Source organism: Oryzias latipes, chromosome 9 (genome assembly GCF_002234675.1).
Source record: "Oryzias latipes chromosome 9, ASM223467v1".
Taxonomy (NCBI): domain Eukaryota; kingdom Metazoa; phylum Chordata; class Actinopteri; order Beloniformes; family Adrianichthyidae; genus Oryzias; species Oryzias latipes.
Window position 1 is genome coordinate 13480702 of NC_019867.2, and position 20653 is coordinate 13501354.

Here is a 20653-nt window from a genome sequence, read left to right on the forward strand (position 1 = left end):
AACAAAAACTTTATATCACATCACACATAGCATGAAAAGTTTTTAAACAGCAATGTTCCTCAACAAAATCATTCTTATCAAATTTAAAGTACCACAATAGAGATGTACAGGAAAACCCCTATTCACAAGTCTGTGGTTTGATTGTTCTTACAGTCTAAATGATCCAGAAAGTGACATAAACTTTAAGGTCAACAGTTTAAATGCAAAAACAAAAAGATTTATTTGTAAAACAGCAGATTAAACACCAACATGTTCTTCAAAACTAAAACAAACCTGCAAAACCTAAAAGATTTTCATAATTCTTGACAGTTTATTGAATAACGTAAATTACTGCTGAATGACAATGTGTAAAGATGTGTTACAGCTCCCTCTAGAGGTTTTCATTTGTAAGTGAGGTCACAGCAAATTCAGATTAAACTCTGGAGACAAAATGCAAAAGTTGACAAACAAAAAGCTCCACTCTGTTCTATATTTTATATATGTTGTTGTGCAGGCAAGAAAGCATGCGGTTCTCAAAAGTACTGAGAGCACTGAGCATGTTCTGAGCAGACAGAGAGGAGCAGAGCAGAGTCATCCATGTGGGAACATTAACATTTAGGTGAGCTATGTGTTCTGTTGTGTTTCTGTCTGCCCTCAGAGCTGCCTGTCACTCACAGGCGACACAGTAAAGTGCTTCATGACCTTTATGTTTGTTGCACGGGCAAAAAAATATAAAGCCTTCAAGGGTTCAACTGGGTTACCACATTATATTTTATCTTAGCTACATGCAACAACTGAAAAACCAGAAGATGTGATAATATTAGTCAGCTTTTAGAATAAGAAATGAACACCAAGTTTTTATTCTCAAGTGCCCAAATTAACATATTTTAGATCAGGTGTGGTCAAAATTTTTAACTTATGGACCACAAAGGAATCTGAAATTTGAAAAACCAGGAGCAGATGCGTGGTGTGTTGTGGTGCTCCACCTCAATGGAATGGAATCTGGACAAAAACATGCCTTCATTCTGATTGAAAATGAATAATACAAAGTAATACAATGAAATTGAGTTTTCAATTTCAAAACTGTGACTTTTGTTCTAGTTTTAATGCCAATTGCACCAATGGTTTGATGTTCCTCAGGGAAAAACACAAACTTGGAGAAATACTGCATTCATGATGTGTTGGAATGATTGGAAAAATGCTTTCCTTACATGAAAAACATGCATGAACATCAGAAAAACGACAAATCTTCCAACACCACATGAATGCAAAATAACTTTCTGCACCTAAACAAAGGTCAATTTATTAGATACTAGAATTACAGGGAAAATAAAACATGAATAAGAATTATCAATATTATTCCATTTTGGCAGCCAGATTAAATAGTTTAACAGGTGCCATATGGCCCACAGGCCATAGTTTACCCACCCCTGTTTTAGAGTCATGCTTTCTTCGAGCTCGGCCTTTTAACTCTACATCTCTGGTTTCCTCCTTTAGAATTTTTCTCTGTATCTTGAAGAGTTCCATCTTTAACAAAATAAAAGAGCTTGTGTCCAAGCAGCTGACATTTCACCAGCTCTCAGGGCTTTTCTTTTATCGTACCAACAAGATTTAAAACTCTTGACTGGAGACGTTTTTTTGTTAGCCTTCAGCAGCACAGCTGCACCAGGAAGGGGGGAGAAGTGCAAGGAGGTCAGGACAGAGTTGTAGGCGTTTTACCTAATAGACTTTTACAGTGGACGTGTCAAAGACTTCACTTAACACAGCCTGTGGTTACTCGATTGGCATGTGAATGAATGCTTCGGCCTTTATGATGTGCATTAGGTGACAATATTTAAAGGGCAAATCTGTTTTGGGGTCTTACCCTTTTCGTACTGTTGTTAAGGGCAGAGTGCATGCATGTCTTCATGGCTTTAAATGCTTTTAAAAACTTTTGTTTAGGTTTAGTTTTTACAGTCTAAGCACTAAAAATACAAAACACCATCTAGTTAAACAAAGAAGTACCCTAATAATAGCATAAATAAGTCCAACAAAAAAAAGACATTGTAACATGCAAGAATAGACATGGTATGCAGACGAAAGCAGAAACAGAAGTAAGTGTTGGAACATAGTCTCGAATGTGCTGAAACCAGTGGATATATTGAGGTAACAACTAATACTCAGTGTTTGCAGAGCACCAGAAATGTTCACACACATCCTTTAAGACAGATTTTTAACAGATGGGTCTCTTTATTTAAGCTTAGTCATTGTGAGTTATGCAAAAAGCTTATATTTCATCCTGTTTTCAACCATTAATGGGACCAGATCTTCTACTTTATTTGAAAATGATAGTACAGTTTGCATTTCGTTTAGAAAAATGACTGTGGAAACTTTCTATGCAAGTTTTTCAAAACTTTTTTTTTTCATTCAGTGGTCTATATTTTTGGCTTTAAAACAAAACAAAAGAGAAAAAAAATACAAAAAAGCAATAACTCAAAGTTCACAGCAAAGAGTGTACAATAAAGCTGCAGAAGCGACACAGTGAAAATGTAGATAATCAGGAGGACACCGATAAAAATGTGTGATGTGAGAACTATTTTAAAACCTTTAGGAATTCACGCAGCACACTAATCCCTTAAAGCCTGGAAAATAAGTGTATAAAGGTCGTTTTTAGCTACATGCAAAGTCTTGAAACATTGACACTCTTGCACATGGCTATTTCAAATGGCTGCCATATTCACACCACCCACAGTGAAATGGCAGACGTTGATAGGAAACCAGATTGTGTCCTCTCAACCTTCCACCCCTATTTTCTACTTCACAATTGACCCAAAATGTGTGCACATGCATTATCTGGAGAAACTTTGCTGCACTTTTTCATATCAAAAATACCAGCAAAAATGCGTGCGGTTGGGGTGTGCATATCCGGCCAATCATCTACCATGAAAGAAAGCAGAGACAAGGGAAGAAATAATACAAAACACGGGTAAATATTAGAAATGCAAAGTGCAGAATTACAGATAAAGTACTAAAAGTAGTGGCAAATCATCCCACTCTGAGGTGCAATAACACAATCACATTTATAAAGCTTTCAAACAGCAAATGCATGCAGCAGCTGCTGCTATTTGACACCAGCACAAGTACCATTGAAACACTGCGGGAAGGTACTAAGCTGCCACCCCAGAAAAAAACTCCTCTTGGATTTGAAAGTCTCGGTTCAAGACATGGAGCAAAAAGTTAGAAGCAAAACTTTTGTGGTTATGAAAACAATGTTTGATTTTTCTTTATTAAAATAGAAGGAAAAACACTTGTTGGAGCAGTGTAGAAATGGAAGTGTCCATAATATTTGACTGTCTTTTGTGAAAAGAAGTTTGACTACAAAAATAAGAAATATGCATATAAATGTGTTCCAATGCCTTTAAACACTCTTTTGAGAATACTCTGTAACAGGGGTGACCTACAGGACACAAATCCAATGAGAGGCAAGTGCAAAGGCTAAAAGCATGTGCCATCAAATCAAAGTTTGCCAAAACATTTAAGACATTTTCAAGTTTTCTGTGGAGCTCGCACTAAAACACTCCAGTCTGGTTACCTTTTCACAGTCCACTGAACAACACTGTGCCCCCCCCCCCACTGCCCTTCCCACCACGTTGGTGCATCCTTCATCTGTGATACAGTTTCAACACCAGCAGGGGGCTCTAATATCCCGCCACAGTAAACAGACACAGTGTCTCTTCATTAGCAGAGAATACTATCATTACAAGTCACATTCATTTTTACCCAACAAGTACCAATACTTGGATCTACGTGGGAGTTCGGACAGAGCTCTTGGAGCTACACGTCTGTGGTGCGGATGGTATCGTCATCGAGGCTGAAGGGGAAGCTGCGGGGAGGCTGTGGCTGCGAGCGGTGCCGCCTGCGACCGCTGGCTGCATCTGCTGATGCTGTGAGGATCCCCAAACCGCTGCTGGAAGGAACTGGAGACGTGCTGAGGCAAGGGTTTGGGGTGGTGAGGGAGTTGGAGGAGGAGGAAGTGGAGGAAGAGGAGGAAGATGGGGAAATCAGGGTGGTCAAAGAGCTGAACGAGCCTTCATCCTCCTCTGTGTCCATTACAGAGGGTTCGCCCACTGGAACGGGAGTCCAAGGCTGCCAGCCCGGTGCCACAGAGCAGGACTTGACCAGCTGAGGCCTCCGATCATCGCCTGGTTGGCGGCGAGATGCAGAGGACGCATTGGGGCACCGGTAGAGTGAAGATGATCGTTTGAACTGGGAGCCTGGCACCTATGAGAAAAACGCATTGCCAGCCAGAGATGATCAGATGCACTCCAAAAACCAATGAGGTAGAAAAGAGGATGTGAACGTTTTCTGTTACACCTTGGAGTTTAAAAGAGCCTGAGGTGGAACTTACTCTTGAGGGCCCTCTAAACTCCTGGATCTTTGAGTCAATATCCCTGATCCAGCCGTGCATTTCCTCTGGAGAGTCAGCCTGTGGGAGAGGGAAACAGAAAGAACAAAAAAGAGAGAAAGAGTTCTCTTTTATTTTTTTTTAAACAGGAATGATTTATGGATTTTTTTCTTCCTCTTTAATCATTTCAATCTAAGTAGACTATTTAAATTAGTTTGGGTCTTTATCTGAAAAAATAAATATTTTTTAACATTAAAAAACACACAGGGAAACTCACTGACATCACTTATAGAAAAAAAAAAGTCGCCTAAATGAATATTAAAATCATAGACTTTAAAAAGTAAATGGGTCTTTATTTGGTTTGAGATAGACTCCACTCCACCTCATACCCACTAACTGGGATTAAAGACAAGATCAGGTCCCTTAAACACGATAAGGATTTATAGAAAAGCATTTTTTAAAATAAAATTTCCATTTTTATAACTACATTGATTATCTTATAAAACAATTAGCAAAACATAGAAACAGTATACAATCCAAAGTGTATTCTACCTTCACTTAAATAGAGCCTGGACTTGCACCAGCAGACCCTCGTAATTTGAATTAGGAAGACGGGAGAAAAGGAAGTGAACCAATGCCTCACAATTCTCACAATATAATAACAAATAGCAGCTAAACATTAATGGTATAGAAGCAAACAGGGTTAAGAGTGTGGACCTCAACAGATTCTCACAACTTTCAGAGCAGTAACTTTATTTTTATCAAAATCTGTCCTGTGAGGCAAGAGTGCTAGTGGTTAGCACTCTCGCCTCAGTCTTGCCTCAAACTGAGAAGGCCCTGGTTCAAATTCTGGCTGTGACCTTTCTGTGTGTTTCCCGATTTTGCCAGTGCCATGTGTGGGTTTTTCACCGGGCACTCCAGCTTCCACCCACAGTCCAAAAACATGCTTCATATGCTATTTGTTGTCCCTAAGACTGGCAACTTGTCCAGAGTGTTCCCCGCCTTTGGCCAACAGTAGCTGCTGTAGGCTCCATCAACCCCGTGACCCTGACAAGCATTCAGCGGGTTTGCAAAATGGAAAATGTAAGGATAGATGGACTTAGGTCTCACTGACTTGAATTGGCATTTAAATCCGGGCTTGTGCATTGTGGCAACACCCCCACGCAGACTCAGTAGTACATTTGTTATAAGCATAAAACTTAAATCGCTAAAGTGACACCACGACTTGGAAATGGAATTAAAATTCTTCCAATTTTGATCACTTGTGGCAGAAATATATATTTTTGTTCACCTATGATGGAACAAAGAAAGAAAGAAAATTGGATGTTATATTTTCAAAGCCCATACACCTCATTGGGAATAAATAAGTTAAAAAAAACACCATTTAAATTTGACTTTTTCATTTTTTCATTTTTTGCATGCTTAATGTTGAATAATGTTTCTGTGCTGTTAGCTTAGCATTAAATGAACATCATCATGTCGCTCTCTTCCCATTTTCTAAACCTTTTTTTTTTATTTTTCGGGGTCAAAGGTGGAAGATGAGTTAATCACAGCCTTTGTAGTGAAAGAAGGCCGACAGTTTACTATGGCGTATATTTAGCACTTTACTACCTTCTCAGATGGCCCAAGTAGCTTTTAAGTTGCAGTCCCATCCACACACACATTCACACACTGATGGCAGCTCCACTGCCAAACACTGGTGCCAATCTATAAGCACCAGGAGGAATGTGGGGTTCAGTGTCCAGCTCAAGGACACTTCAACACATAAGCAGGGTGGGAACTGAACCTGCAATCTTCCAATCAGAGGTCGACCGGTCTACCTCTGCACCATGACCATCCAATATGTAACCAATTGAGAGAGTGAGATCTGAACCGCCCAAAAAATCGTTGTATCAACTTCAGCTTTTTTTTTTAATCTGTTCCACAACAGAGAATCAGAATCTCTTTCATCTTTGCCACCAATTTAGCATTTGATTGTGGCTTCAGCTTAGCTTTTTTATTATTTAACCATCAGCTTATGGAGCTCTGTAGCAATCATGAGCCATTTCAACCTCAAGTCTTACATAACACTCAACAAAAACTTCTTTCAGCGTTAATCACTTTATTTTGTTCGTTCATGCAGAATGCAATAATCTTATCCCCCCCTTTCCGAGTTAAACAATGTAACATTTTTAAAAAACAAATAAATATATATGATTTTGGGTTATTACATCAATCAAAACCAAATAATTATTTGTATTGAGAAGTGTTAACTATTTTTTTAAGTATAAACAAGAGTTCAGAATGGGACCAAAATCTTCAGTTGACATGTTTACTTGAGCTTACTAAATGTTTCTCACACTTCCCTTTTTTTTCTTTTTTGCAAAGATAAACATAAAAGCTCTGGTGCTCTCAGTCGGCCTCTTTCTCTCCAAAGCACTTCCCATCTGATCAGTCAGCTGCTCTCCCAAGAGGAGCAAGAATATTATTGTTGTTGTTATGGTTACACATGGCTGTGCTCCTTTCACAAAAACAAACTGTGTAGGGTCCTAAAAAAGGAGCGGTGGTCTCACATCAGCAGCAGAGCATTCAGAGACAACATGTCAACACATCAGGACAGATGCAGCAGAAAAATTTCATGTGCTGTTTTTCATTTTCTTCCTAAGCAGCAGGACATTGTAATGATATTAAATACAGGATTTAAAAAAAAGATGTTTGTAAGCAAGACTTTTTACCTGGATATAGAACGTTCTAGAGCTGGTGATGATCTCAAAAAGATTGTCTCTGAGCAGCAGATCCCTAACAGGAGGAAAAAGTGAAAAATGACTATGTTAGTGTTCGAGGTTTTGTTATGTAATGTCTTAACATTGAAAATGAAATAAATAATTCATTAAAAGAATAATTTACGTTTAAACTTTTTTTTAAGGATTTTGACAAAATAAATGTTTTTGTGATGAGAAAGCAATAAAGAATAAAGAAATAAGATTTAATCTCTGTCAGCAAACTTAAAATCTTCACACACAAAAAAAAGATGAATTCTTTAAGTTATCACTATCAGCTGTGCTCAGTCACATTCATTGCTGAATCACGTGGTGAAAGGCCTGATCAACATGAGGGAAGCTCTGCAAAGACAGTCAGAGGTTGTTGGATGATATATAAGTTTCATACACTCACACTGCAGCAGCTCATATACACACTTGTTTTCGGCATTTTCGGTAAGTCATTTCCAAAAACTGCATTTGATTTCTATTTTTGTGAGACAGATAACCAGACAGAGAAGAAGCTAAACTGGGGAAAAAATCTGACTGTGATTCATGTCTGACTCACCCTGATTTGACGAGACATTCATGGACCTTTTGAATTTCTCTCAGCGGAACAGCTCGGAGGGGCTCCTTGTCCTGGGACACACAAACACCGCTGTCACTTAACGGCATCAATGACAGACATCAAAACAAAACAAAACAAAAAAAAGCTGTAATTCTGCTGTCTTACATTTTCAGACTTGTAGTAACAGACTGCGTTATCATCCAGGGTGAAATATCGCCTCTTCCAGCTCTTCCTCTGCAAACACACTCGGTTTATTTATTCAGACAAACAGTTACTGTGTTATGAGAGGTTGACCACTCACCACATTTCCTTGTTTAACACAGTAACCACATCTCAACACACCAGGCCTGTTCCCCTTCCTCTCCTTCCCATTTGTTTCTTCAGCGTCATTCTGAAACATTTACGAGGAAAAAAAAAAGTTATGGATTAAAAAACTGTTGCGTTCTTTTACATTAAGATGTCACAAGATTCTTGTGTAACAATGACAGTAAAGGATTTCTGATTTTTGCTGCTTAGACAGTTTGGTCTTTAAGTCACCTGAATGGGAGTGTGGACCACCACGCCGCCAATGATCTCAGTCTTGTAGGCCTGCTGCCTCTTCCCTTTGTGAGTCACGTTGATCTCAGGGGTCACATCAGGTCTCACTGGTGGGGGGCAATACTTGGGGACCTGTAATCCAGCCGTGTAATATTAAAACAAAATCCCACACAGCACTTTGAAAGATTATTTATAACAGGGCAGATCTGGATGTTAGATTAGAAAGAAAAACTCATAATTGAAGTTGAAGTGAGCTCAGTTAGTAGCATGTGAGTTCTTCAACTGCTCACAAAGACTTGCAAACTGCTAAAGATCATGAGGTCTAAAATTTCTAAACATCACTGTACAATCAACCAGACCTTTGCTTTAAATACATGAGATGCTCTGTTATTCACAGACCCGATATGAAACTTAAAAATCTTTATGAAGAAGAAATCATTGCAGAATTTACCATCAATCTAAAACAGCAATGAGATGTAAACTAGTAAATAGGTTTGTTTTAAGTCACACCTCAATCGTCTTTTGATCTTTTGATTATGATTATGCCATTTTTAACCAAATTTTTTTTTAAAACGGTGTCGTTTTCTAAGACGTTGCTGGTGCAGAGCGGCAGGAGTTCATTAAAAATTCACCTCCGAGTTGTTGGTGCAGAGTAAGCCTACCCTGACTTCCCATCATCTTTGTTCACACTCTCCCACTAGATTACAGCCACAGACTTATACATAACGCTTACAGCCCCTAAAACCCCTAACATTACCGGTGCAAAAAAAAGGAGAGTTTTATAAAACTTTTTTCATCTGCTTTTGATTCACTATGATTTGAATTAAAAGAAATACTCAGAAATGCAATATTAAGCCTATTTTTTCACACAAGCCCTCCATACTGAGAAAATGCTGCAAGAACACGTTAAAAAAACACCAAAAACACTATTTTCAATGAGTGTGTCTTTAAGAAAAGAGAACAGCAACTGTAGCTGAACGCAATTTATAGGATCGATTGGAATAAATACACCCCATTAAGTAAAATTATCAAATCAAAATTAAAAAGTTACACAATTTCTCCTTTAAGACTCTTTTTTAGATTTTTCTGGTTTCACTCAAAGTAGTTTCATCCTTTCCCTCCAGCTGCAGCAAAAATAACACTCATACTAATACTGTTACTTCTTATGTGTGCATGTGCAAAATTTCTCGCTTCATTTATAATTCTTTTTTTTTATTCAATCAGTCCTTAGACAAATAGATTGAAAATATAATAATTTTGGGCTTTAGCCTTTGTTTACACCACAAATAAAGTCCAAAGTATAAAAAAAAGATGTGAGCATTACCAAGTTCCTCCTCGATTTTACAGCTTGCAGATGCACCATCAGGAGCAATATTGGCATAATGATGTAGTAATGCATGACTTCTAGTGGTCTCCCACATTATAGCTTGGGTGTTTGGTTTCATTTTGGCTTACAACATCGCTTCAGTTTTTTAGGTTTCTATGCGTTGATTTATGCGAAGCAGATTGAACACCCACCGCAACATTTCAGTTGGGAACACATCTGGATTGGAGTCATTCCATGACTTATTTGTTTTTACTTTTCTGCCGCTACAGGGCAGATTTGCTGATATGCTCCTGATCTTTTCATTGTTACCTGATGTTAGCTAAGCTTTAGTTTTCTCACTTTGGGATATTTTTAGATGTCTCTTAGAGTACCTTATTTTTTTAAAAATTCCTAGTTAAAAAACAGCAATTTTATGTTCATCTTCAGAACTCACTACATCTCTTTTAAAGTCACAGCGTAGCTGGTTCCAACCCAGCTACTGTTGGGTAAGGTGAAGCACACCCTGAATAGGTCACCAATTTGTCACAGGCCAGTTTGCAGACACAATTTAACCTACAAAAAATGATTTTGGACTGTTGGAGGAAGGTGGAGAAAACCCACACATGTAAAGAGAAAGCATGCAAACGTCACACGGAAAGGTCCCAGCTGGGATTTGAACCAGAGTTATCTTGCTGTAAGGCGAAAGAGCTAACCACTGTGCAAACATGTTTTTACAAACATCTAACTGGGGTTTCGGAGACTGTAATTAAAACAACAATCAAACACATAGTTCTGTTTAGATTTTTACATTGTCATATAACTGAACACAATGATGGTAAAGGGTTTATAATTTATTGTCAGAGTGGATTATTAATAGAATGATCTTAAAGCACATTTACATACCTTCAGCTGCACAAAAGTATCTAGTTGCTGCTCAGAAATAAGGTTTTAAAGTAAAGATCTGCATTTACCTGTATAGATAAAAAAATGTGAATTCCACACCAATGTTGTCATGGTGTTTATATTTGACAGTAAAAAGAGAAAAAGGGTGATGGCATACTAGAGTCGTAATGATAGAAACATGTTTGGCTTTTCTAGCAGTTTTATTTCAAGCATATCAGCTGCAACAGGATGGTTCTTATTTAACAAACTTCTTAGGGTGAATTTTATTTTGAAAGGAACTTGTATGTGCTTCTGTTAAAGTAAAATAAGTAAAAACTGTTATATATAGAAATAATATAAAACTTGAAATATTGTAAATATTTTAAAGCTACATTTTATAAATGAATGGATTAATGGCCACAGAAACAAATAAAATGGGTTTTTCTATGCAGGGAAGTTTGACTTTGTGGCGCTCACTGGGTTTTGGTCAATAAGAAAATAACCCAATGGTTCTTTCAGAAAGCAGCTGAAACAGGGTGCATTAGAGAGGCAACTTGTTCAGGGTCAACCTTGCCTTTACCCAGGGATGGAACCAGCAACCCTGTGACCACTGAAAGGGATTCAGCGAGTTCTGAAGATTAGTGGAAGGTTTTGAAATTGCAGTGTATATTGTATATCTAGTAAATGTTTAAAAAAGTTCTCTGATAGCCATCTAAAAATATTTAAAGTTTAGACGTCTACAGGTAGACGAGCAGATATCTTTTAGAACATTATCTGTAGACCTGTTATAGAGTAACAAAATAGAGATGTCCAGTAGACATCTGCAACAGATGCATGTTAGTTATCTAAATGACATCTTGTGTCTGGTGAGAAGAAACTACCCACATGGCTTGTTTACAACACGCAAGGCATGATGGGATAGAGACACAATTAGCTGTGGGAAAGTCATCTAAACAGCAATTTGCAATAGAACTTAATGAATTGATGTCTATCAGATGCGTAAAGCATATCTATACCTGTAAACATTAATATAGCCATGATTTGGATATCTAATGTGTCCATGCCCAGCAGATGGTTGACGACTAGATCAACATACGTCTTTGTTTTCCTCGTCCGAGTTCCAACTGGCTAAGAAACGGTACGGCTGGATAGCGCGCCATTTTTGTTGCACTGGTAATCCTAGGTTTGGGGTGTAAGTCAGCGGGAGAGCACTTAAACAGATAGCTCAGTTATGAGTGACAGGAAACTTAAATGAACTACTGCTGCTCTGTAGAAACTGTCCTAGAAAACAACAAAGTTTTTTTTTGTTTTTGTTTTCCTAAAAACGGCATAATCATAGTTAAAATGCCACTGGGAACGCTTAAACAATAAATCAAAAGATGATCGGAGTGCAACTTTAACCCACTGAGTTACATCCACCCCATAACTGTTGCAGTTGCCTTCACAGTGCCACCTTTGGAAAGATTAACAACACTTGAGTGCCTTCCCCTTGTTGATAAATGTTGAGAACATTAACACACTAAATTGTTCAGAAATGGCCTCATTAGCTTGTCCACATTCATGTGAAGCTTCTCCAAGATCATTGTTCATGTCTTTTCTTCCCCTGCTGCATTTTTGCTTAGCTCAAAAAAGGGCTGATGATTTGTACGAGTGGGCTGAAACCTTTGCCTATGGATGTATGAAGATATCACAAACCCACAACAAATAGTGGCCAAACCAGCACTTCCACTGCAAAATTATATCTAGATAACATTTCCTTTTTTTAAACTTAGGTATTTATTTTGTAGCAAAGTATTTTTTTTTTAATTTTTGAAACCTAACCACTTCCTCCTAACATGCAAAGATGCAAGCAAACCCCTTTGAAAAGAGATAAAAATAATCATTTTGTATGAAGACATTTTGTCCTTTCTGCTTCACGTCACTCTTGATTAAGGCCAAGGCAGCACAAAAAGGGTAGCGCTGAAGTGGAGCAGCCATCCACCCGATTGGGGAAGTGAAAGAGAGTGAGCAGCTCTGTTTCCTGTGTGAGTGAGCAGGTAAACGAAGAGGACAAACACTCCTCTCTGTCACCTGCTGCCAGCACACATCTGGATGTCGCTGCTCACAAAAGGTCCACAGTTGAGCACACAAATATCATGCAAAGTGGCTAACTGAAAATCAGACGAATGTGAACGACGAAAGTGAACTTTATCTTTCATATTTCTGGTATTCGCAATTTTGCTCTTCAGCATCTGCGGCAGTGGAGGTAATTATCACGCACCCGAATATGTTTCAGTTTCAAACACACGGCTGGAAGCAGAGCTCCATGCTGACAACAGCGTTTATCTAGCTTCTCATAATACATTCAATAAGAGCAGAACGCTCAAAGACGCATGCTGCACTCACAGTTATTTTACTGGCTTGGTTTAGAGCAGCCACCCAGTCCTTCATGTCAGTCACATCATTGGCTTGGAGGAAGTACTGCCGTGAAACTGCGTTAATGACTGCACAAAAACAGAGAAGTTCACACAAATCCACAAAGATTAAATCTGTTAATGTACCAACCAAATGAATGAAACTGCCCATCGATGGACCAGCAGGGAAAACTTACCGAAGCAGAACTCTGTCTTTGGCTTTTGCTTTGCTGTAACTTCACTCACCTGGAAGAAGAGATGACCTTTAACCTTTAGCATGCGGTTCATTGGTCTAAGTCAATTTATACAATTTGAAAAAAAAATGGTCCTCATTGAGGGCAATATAAAGTCAAAGACTGAAAAAATTTTTTTTTAAATGTTAATTTAAGAAAAAACAATAGATTTATTTGTTAATCATTCAAATACACACACAAAAAAACAACACAAAACGGTGATCCTTTGACCTCTTGACTATTTAAATCTCTGGCTATGTCCGAAGTCCTTCACTACTCACTACATAGTGAACTATATAGCACATTTGCCATTTTGTAGTGCTTTCCAAATCTACAATTCCAAAATCGAGTGCCCAAGAAATTTCCCAGAAGTCTCTGCGAAAAACCACTGTGCATTGATGCTCACTAGATTACTGAATATAGACCACAATGCTTTGAATAATTTTTGCAAAGAAAATGTATTTAAATATGTCAAAGTTTTCATCTTCAGAACTCAGTGGATTCATAATTAATCGTCACAAAACGTGACCAATGAGATCGATGCCATCATATTTGCTGTTTAGAAAATAAAAAAACAATAGTGAGCATGGTGTTCAAATTGCTTTTAAAATCCTGGCACTACATAGTCCCGCACTATATAGATTTTTAGTAGTTAGGGGTTAGGGTGGGAATTCGACACAGCCTTTGTCTCATGCTATGCGTAAATGAGAGTTTCTGGCTTCTGTGTTCAAAACTGTCATGTTCACACATCGCGAAGCAGGTTTTTAAGTCCATTTTGGGGCCCTAAAACGCGAACCCATTAAATGCACATTAAAAGTTAAACCAGTTGAACTTTGACCAATTAGGGACTCAGATTTGGTAGCGCCGTATGGTTAGCATCCTTTTTGAAACATGGAATTGCCAACCATTTGAAAAGTGATCGCTAACAAGAAATTATTATTTGTGGTTTGTCCCCGGCTGGAATTATATAAGACCAAGTCTTTCATGGATCGGAATAGGGCCGGGAAAGAAAAAGCCTGGAGCAAGATTCACAAGATTTGCACATTTTACACCAAGCCTCTTCCAACTAGGAGTACATGTGCTAGTTCAGTGTGAACACCATATGCTAAAAGCACGTTCAAGAACCCATGTTGCCCACGTTCTTAAACCTGCATCACATGCCTGGTGTGAACGTTGCTTTACGGAAACTAGAGCTCTAAACATACAGTCAGGACCATAAATATTTGGACAGAGACACATTCTTTCTAATTTAGTTTCTGTACATTACCACAGTGAATTTTAAATAAAACAACTCATATGCCATTGAAGTGCAGACTTTCAGCTTTTATTCCATGGGTTGAACAAAATGATTGCAGCAAAATGTGAAAAACTAAAGCATTTTTTAAACACAATCCCTTCATTTCATGGGCTCCTAAGTAATTGGACAAATGAAATAACAGAAAACAAAATTGTCATTACTTATAGTTGGTTGAAAACCCTTTTGTTGCCATTTACAGCCTGAAGTCTTGAACTTACGGACATCACCAGATGCTGGGTTTTCTCCTTCTGAATGCTCGGCCAGGCCTTTACTGCAGCGGCTTTCAGTTGCTGTTTGTTTGTGGGCCTTTCTGTCTCAAGTTTAGTCTTCAACAAGTGAAATGCATGCTCAATTGGGTTAAAATCAGGTGACTGACTTGGCCATTCAAGAATATTCCACTTCTTTGCCTTAACAAACTCCTGAGTTGCTTTGGCTGCATGTTTTGGGTCGTTGTCCATCTGTATTATAAAACGCCGCCCAATCAGTTTGGCTGCATTCACCTGGATCTGCGAAGACAGTATGTCTCTGAACATCTCAGAATTCATTGGGCTGCTTCTGTCCTGTGTCACGTCATCAATAAACACTAGTGTCCCAGTGCCACTAGCAGCCATGCAGGCCCAGACTATCACACTGCCTCCACAGTGTTTTACTGATGATGTAGTGTGCTTTGGATCATGTGCTTCTCCACTCCTTCTCCATACTTTTCTCTTTCCATCATTCTCCATACTTTTCTCTTTCCATCATTCTGGTAGAGGTCGATTTTGGTTTTATCTGTCCAAATAATGTTTTTTCCAGAACTGTGCTGGCTTTTTTAGATGCTTTTTAGCAAAGTCCAATCTAGCCTTCCTATTCTTGAGGCTTATGAGTGGCTTGCATCTTGCAGTGTACCCTCTGTATCTACTTTCATGCAGTCTTCTTTTTATGGTAGACTTGGATATTGATACGCCTACATCCTGGAGAGTGTTGTTCACTTGGTTGGCTGTTGTGAAGGGGTTCCTCTTCACCATGGAAATGATTCTGTGATCATCCACCACTGTTGTCTTCCGTGGACATCCAGGTCTTTTTGCGTCTGTTTGCGTTGCTGAGTTCACAAGTGCTTTCTTTCTTTCTCAGGATGTACCACACTGTTGATTTTGCCACTCCTAATACTGTAGCAATTTCTCCCTTGTTTTTTTTCTGTTTTCTCAGCTTAATGATGGCTCCTTTCAACTGCATGGAGAGCTCCTTTGACCGCATTTTGTCTGTTCACAGCAAAATCTTCAAAATGCAAGCACGTGTCCTCTAATCAACTCCAGGGCTTTTATCTGCTTCACTCATAATGACATAACAAGGGAATTGCCCACACCTGCCCATGCAATAGCATGGAAGTCAATGGTCCAATTACTTAGGAGCCCATGAAATGAAGGGATTGTGTTTCAACATTGCTTTAGTTTTTCACATTTTTATGCAATCTTTTTGTTCAACCCATGGAATAAAAGCTGAAAGTCTGCACTTCAATGCCATCTGAGCTGTTTTATTTAAACTTCACTGTGGTAATGTACAGAAAAAAAGTTAGAAAGAATGCGTCTCTGTTCAAATATTTATGGTCCTGACTGTATGTTTAACCCATTGACAACTATTGATGCTAATGTGCATCAAACCCCTTCTGATCCAAACTTACCTTAATTTAGCATAGACTTGAAAGCTAAAACACAAATGACTTTTTTTCATATTGCTGGAAATAAACTCATGCTTCAAGTGATTAACATTAGTAATTTCCTTAAGCTGCATTTTTTCCAATTTTTCCATCAGAATTCTAATTCTTAGCCTATAAACATCTTTTTGGGTCTCGCACCAAAACATGCCTCAAAAAAAAAGCCACATTTTAACCACAGTATACAGCATTTTACCTAAAGGGAGCTTTTACCCGGGCTTCTAGCAGGACTCCACACACCCCTCTCCCTGATTCATGAACAACAATTAGCAGAGCTCAGTTTAGAGCTTTTACTGCCAGCTCTTTCTTGGAGAGGAGAGGATCTTTGATTTGAGACAGGAGGAGCTGTAGGCTCCACAGTGCAGTGAATCCAGATGTTGTTCTCATAGCAAGCACGCTAACATCTGGAAAGTTTCTTTCAGTCTTCCTCTGCTGCATGTGACCATTGACTGCAGCTGCAGAAATAACTCAGAGATGTTGAGCATCTGTGAATTCCTCAGTAAATTTGCATGTCATTTTTTCATACCGTGTGACTCCTCAAGTCCACTGAGCCCAAACTTTTTGGTTTGTGTATGGTAAGCAGTTTGTTTTCTGTTGAGCATCAGCATCATGCAACAATATTAAATTGATATAAAGTAATTTATAGCAGATGGTGGAGGGATGTACCTTGGAGATGTAGGTTAATTTTAGGCTTCCAACAGAACTGGCTCCACTGGGCAGGTTCTGCACACAAACGCGAAAAACAAGCTTTTCATTACCTCAGAGAGCAAAGTTCAATGCTTCCTATCGATTCCTTTCAGCAGCTCTAACCGCTTGTGCAAGTGTGTGTCATAGAAGTGCTGTATGTGTCAAGCACCTGGGGATTGTCCATATACCAGAGCAGGGCATTTCCCTTGGTGTCTAGGATGAAGTATCGTCTCTGGAAGCGGCAGCTGCTCTCCTTCTCCTCGACGTCCAGGAAGCCGCACACGCGGTTCAGCCGGTCAATGTATGGCATGCTGCCACTCTCGCATATCACTGAGGCACAGGCCAGGACAGAAAAAGGAGGAAGAGTCAGTGTTGACGTGCTCAGTTAGCAACAGACAGGCAGGTATTGAGGGTTAATCATCATTTGGCGTTCAGGCACAGTAAGAAATAGAGCCGCTCACACTCAGCAGTTTTTCATGTGACGTGATCGGGGCTGAGCAACAAGCCCTGGAAGCCTTAGGCTGAGCTGAGGTCGAACACCACAACCAGAAATTACAGAGTGCACTCAAGATCTGCATACATGCACATTTCCACTGGACAGGCGGGGGGTGGAGATGTTAAAAGGGATGGGGGGGGTATTAAAAAAATCTGCAATGCAGTTTTTAATAAAGATTTAAAACGATTTCAACAATGCTTTAATACATGAACTTTTGGATCCTGAAGCTGATCCCTGGCAAACTAAATACAGTCATATGGGGAAAAAACTTTTCAAAGTCCTGATTTCTAGTCTCATTCAAAGACTTTAATTAGGTTCATAAAAAGGTATTGATAACCCACACCTGTAACAGTCTTTTAACCACAAACACAAATCATAACAATTGTAAAAAAAACTTCCTTCTACCAAAACTTTTTCGGACTGTTCCAGCTCAGAGTTCTCCACAAAATGATCTGCATTTCCACAAACAAGCCACCAAACAAAGAACAAAAGAAAACACAAACAAACACTAAAAGGGGATGACAATTTCCCATGAGCTATGTTTAAAGACCAAACCAAGACAATTCTACAATTCTAATTCTGAAAGTCTCAGCCCTGCAAGCTTTCTGCTGAGAGAGGTTAGATATGCAAAAGCCGTTTGCAGAAACTGATTGCAATGGAAAACGTTAAGACAGCACAGGTTATTCAGATGCCAACTGGCACATACACACACGCACGTGCGCAAACACGCGCGCCACTTTTGCATGAACCATTTTGGGCTGAGAAAACATCTGGCTTGAATAAAGAAGTGGTTAGATTCTGCAATTTTTGGTAAAACATTTTACCAACAAACAGAACATAGCAGGATTTTTTTAATTACATTTTTTTAATCTTTCAATTTATCTTCACAGGTTAAATTAGTAATTATATAGATGGGATTAGTGGGTCAGGGTCAATTAGACACAAGATTGGACTTTTCCATGTTGCACAAGTCAAAATCAGTTCAACACAACGTGCAACACATGGTGTTTGCAAATAGTTTTCCTTCCTCTCTTAGACTGAAATTAGACATGATTACGGTGTTTTTGCCAAGCCTGATGCCGTAACCCGTGACAACCGCCTTCATTTTGCCGGGTCAAAGCAGTAGACAACTGTTGAGCACGCGGCACTGAGGCCACAAGCTCAGAACCCGAGTCCAGATGACTTACCCGCTGTGTGCGCCACAGCCAGCGCCCCGCAGCAGCGGCGGCAGCGGCGCTACGAGCGGACGCAGCCGAGCCCGGCGCGCAGGATCATGGCAGGCAAACTCCAGGAACAACGTAGACACCAAATATTCATGGATACATAAATATATACTAAAAAATAAAAAATAAAACCTATGCACTGAACCCTCACGTCTGTTTGTTTGCGTGATCGGATTACACTAGACTTGTCTTCTTTCCGGGTTCGACGTTTCGTTATTAGAATAAACCAGCCCCGGATGTGATGTGATCTATGGGTCCCTTGAGCCCGGCAGGGGCCCTCCTTCTCCTCCTCCTTATTTTCTTTGCTCAATTACGCAGTGAAAGTAGAGACTTTTCAAAGTGTTTTCATCCGTTTTAACATATTTTATCAATGCCAAAAGCAAACACTGAGTATTTCTGAGACTTGTGATCCATTATATTTCTAATCATGGTAATTAATAAACAAGCAGGTGTGCCATCAAGTGGCAGGAGCAAGGTAGTTGTAATTGTTTACACACTAAACCGAATTTAGAGACCTTGAAAAGGAAAAAATATTGGAAAAATAAACATCTATAAGGAAGAACAAACTGGAGGATTTACTTAGGTTAAAAGTCACTAAAAAAGATCAATGTTGGTCAAACAATAAGTCAAAACCAGAATACAAAACCTCCTATCTGCAAATGTTTAGAATTTGAGTTTTTACATCATATGATGAGAACAATGATAACCACACTTTAAGTGAATCTGCAAAACAATCTTTTCCTTTTATGACAAAGTTTACAAGACAAAAACTTCCAATCAGCATTGACTAGAATATTATAAACACATTTTTCTTGTTTCCTAAAAAAAAGCGTTTTTTTCTCATACCAGCTTTTGTATTTTGTCTATACTGTTTGCTTAAGGTTTATAATGAAACACTGCACTAAAAAGTTAAATAAAAATCTGTCCTGTAAGATTTCTTCAGTAGCTGTGCAACTCTAGTGGTTCATCTTAAACGTGTTTCTTGTCGTGTTATTCTACACACATGGCCATTGGATAGCTATCTGCTTCTTTATTTCGATGTCTATGAAGCATGTTTTTGGACTGCGGGAGGAAGACGGAGATCCCAAACATCCGCAGAGAGAACGTGCAAACTCCACAAACAAAGGGGACAGCTGGGACTCAGACCAGGGCCTTCTTGCTGTGAGGTTAGAGCGCTAACCACTGCACCGCTGTGCAGCCCACATTAAAATCTCATTTGTGAAATTTGCTTCTATGTTGTTGGTCACTAACTTCCCTTTCTTACAACATTTCTAGTCCCCCTTTTTTTGGCAGCCTTAGTAAAAGTGGAGGCAAAAGGGCCATTGTTGGTTTTCACAGATTCACATGCATCAAACAAATCACTTTTGCTGTCACGACCACATAGTTTTAAAATACTTTAGACCACGAGAACTTTCTCCTTACCAGTCATCTGAACAATTATCTCATATTCTGCAACAAGCAAGGGAGGGGAAACTTACTTTCCATAACCAATGAGAGTAATCTTGAATGTACCCTGATCTATTGATGCTATGAGCTTCTTTTGAACCCTTTCCAAGGCCTTGACTTTAAAACGTATAGCTGTAAGCTGAGTTATTTAACACAAATGTCTTGTGCTCTCTAAAAATGTCTATTTAAAAGGCTTTCTGAGTTTGTTGGGTGCAGTGACTCCTTTATTCTCTTCCTTTAGTCCTATGGCATGAACATCATATTTCTCTTTGAATGTCCTTAAAAAAGAACCATTACTTCAAAGTGTTTTGTTCTGATAAAAATCTGTAGGGGTTTTCCATTTAAAATTCAGTTTCAAATGTGCATATAGGAATAATGTGTCCCAAAATATTGCATGTGAAATGTTTTCTCGTCAGATGTGATGTCATATTTTTTAAAAGCATTGATGTATGATAACAGAGTTTTGCTCCACTTTTCTTTTTCCACCTTCAAACAACAGTAACCGCATATTGAGTCATCCTGGCAGGCCATCTCTTTCAACTCTACAGTTTTGAACCAATTGCTTCATTTTAATCACTGATTAATATTGTTTACAGTCTGAAGTTCAATGGTACTGTCAGCCAAATGAAATGATACACCCACACCCTTTTCTTTTGGTAAAATGTGTCCTTCTGTTAAGAGGAAGTGGTTACCCATCATATGACCTGACTGTGTACAGAGACCTACCTCGTTGATTTCATATCCTGTGGCGCCTGCACAGAATTTAAGTCACAATGCTGCAGAAGAAAATG

The 20653-nt window shown here is 38.9% G+C and overlaps 1 protein-coding gene across 2 annotated transcripts; it reads right to left on the minus strand.

The window, feature by feature from the left end:
• Window positions 1-2183: 2183 nt before the first annotated feature.
• plekha2 (pleckstrin homology domain containing A2) lies at window positions 2184-18635 on the minus strand. 2 transcript variants are annotated; one of them, XM_011479212.3, is made up of 12 exons: window positions 18381-18634; window positions 16867-17027; window positions 16677-16733; window positions 12985-13033; window positions 12780-12877; window positions 8207-8338; window positions 7971-8060; window positions 7835-7903; window positions 7670-7740; window positions 7078-7141; window positions 4367-4444; window positions 2184-4239 (listed from the first exon to the last, which is right to left on the minus strand). In XM_011479212.3, the coding sequence occupies exons 2-12, from the start codon at window positions 17005-17007 to the stop codon at window positions 3793-3795; spliced, it is 1296 nt and encodes a 431-aa protein (XP_011477514.1). In that variant the 5' UTR covers window positions 17008-17027; window positions 18381-18634; the 3' UTR covers window positions 2184-3792. The 2 variants fall into 2 exon arrangements, with proteins under 2 accessions (XP_011477514.1, XP_020561628.1); XM_020705969.2 differs by lacking the exon at window positions 12985-13033 and having other exon boundaries at window positions 12780-12854; window positions 18381-18635.
• Between the last annotated feature and the right edge of the window lie 2018 nt (window positions 18636-20653).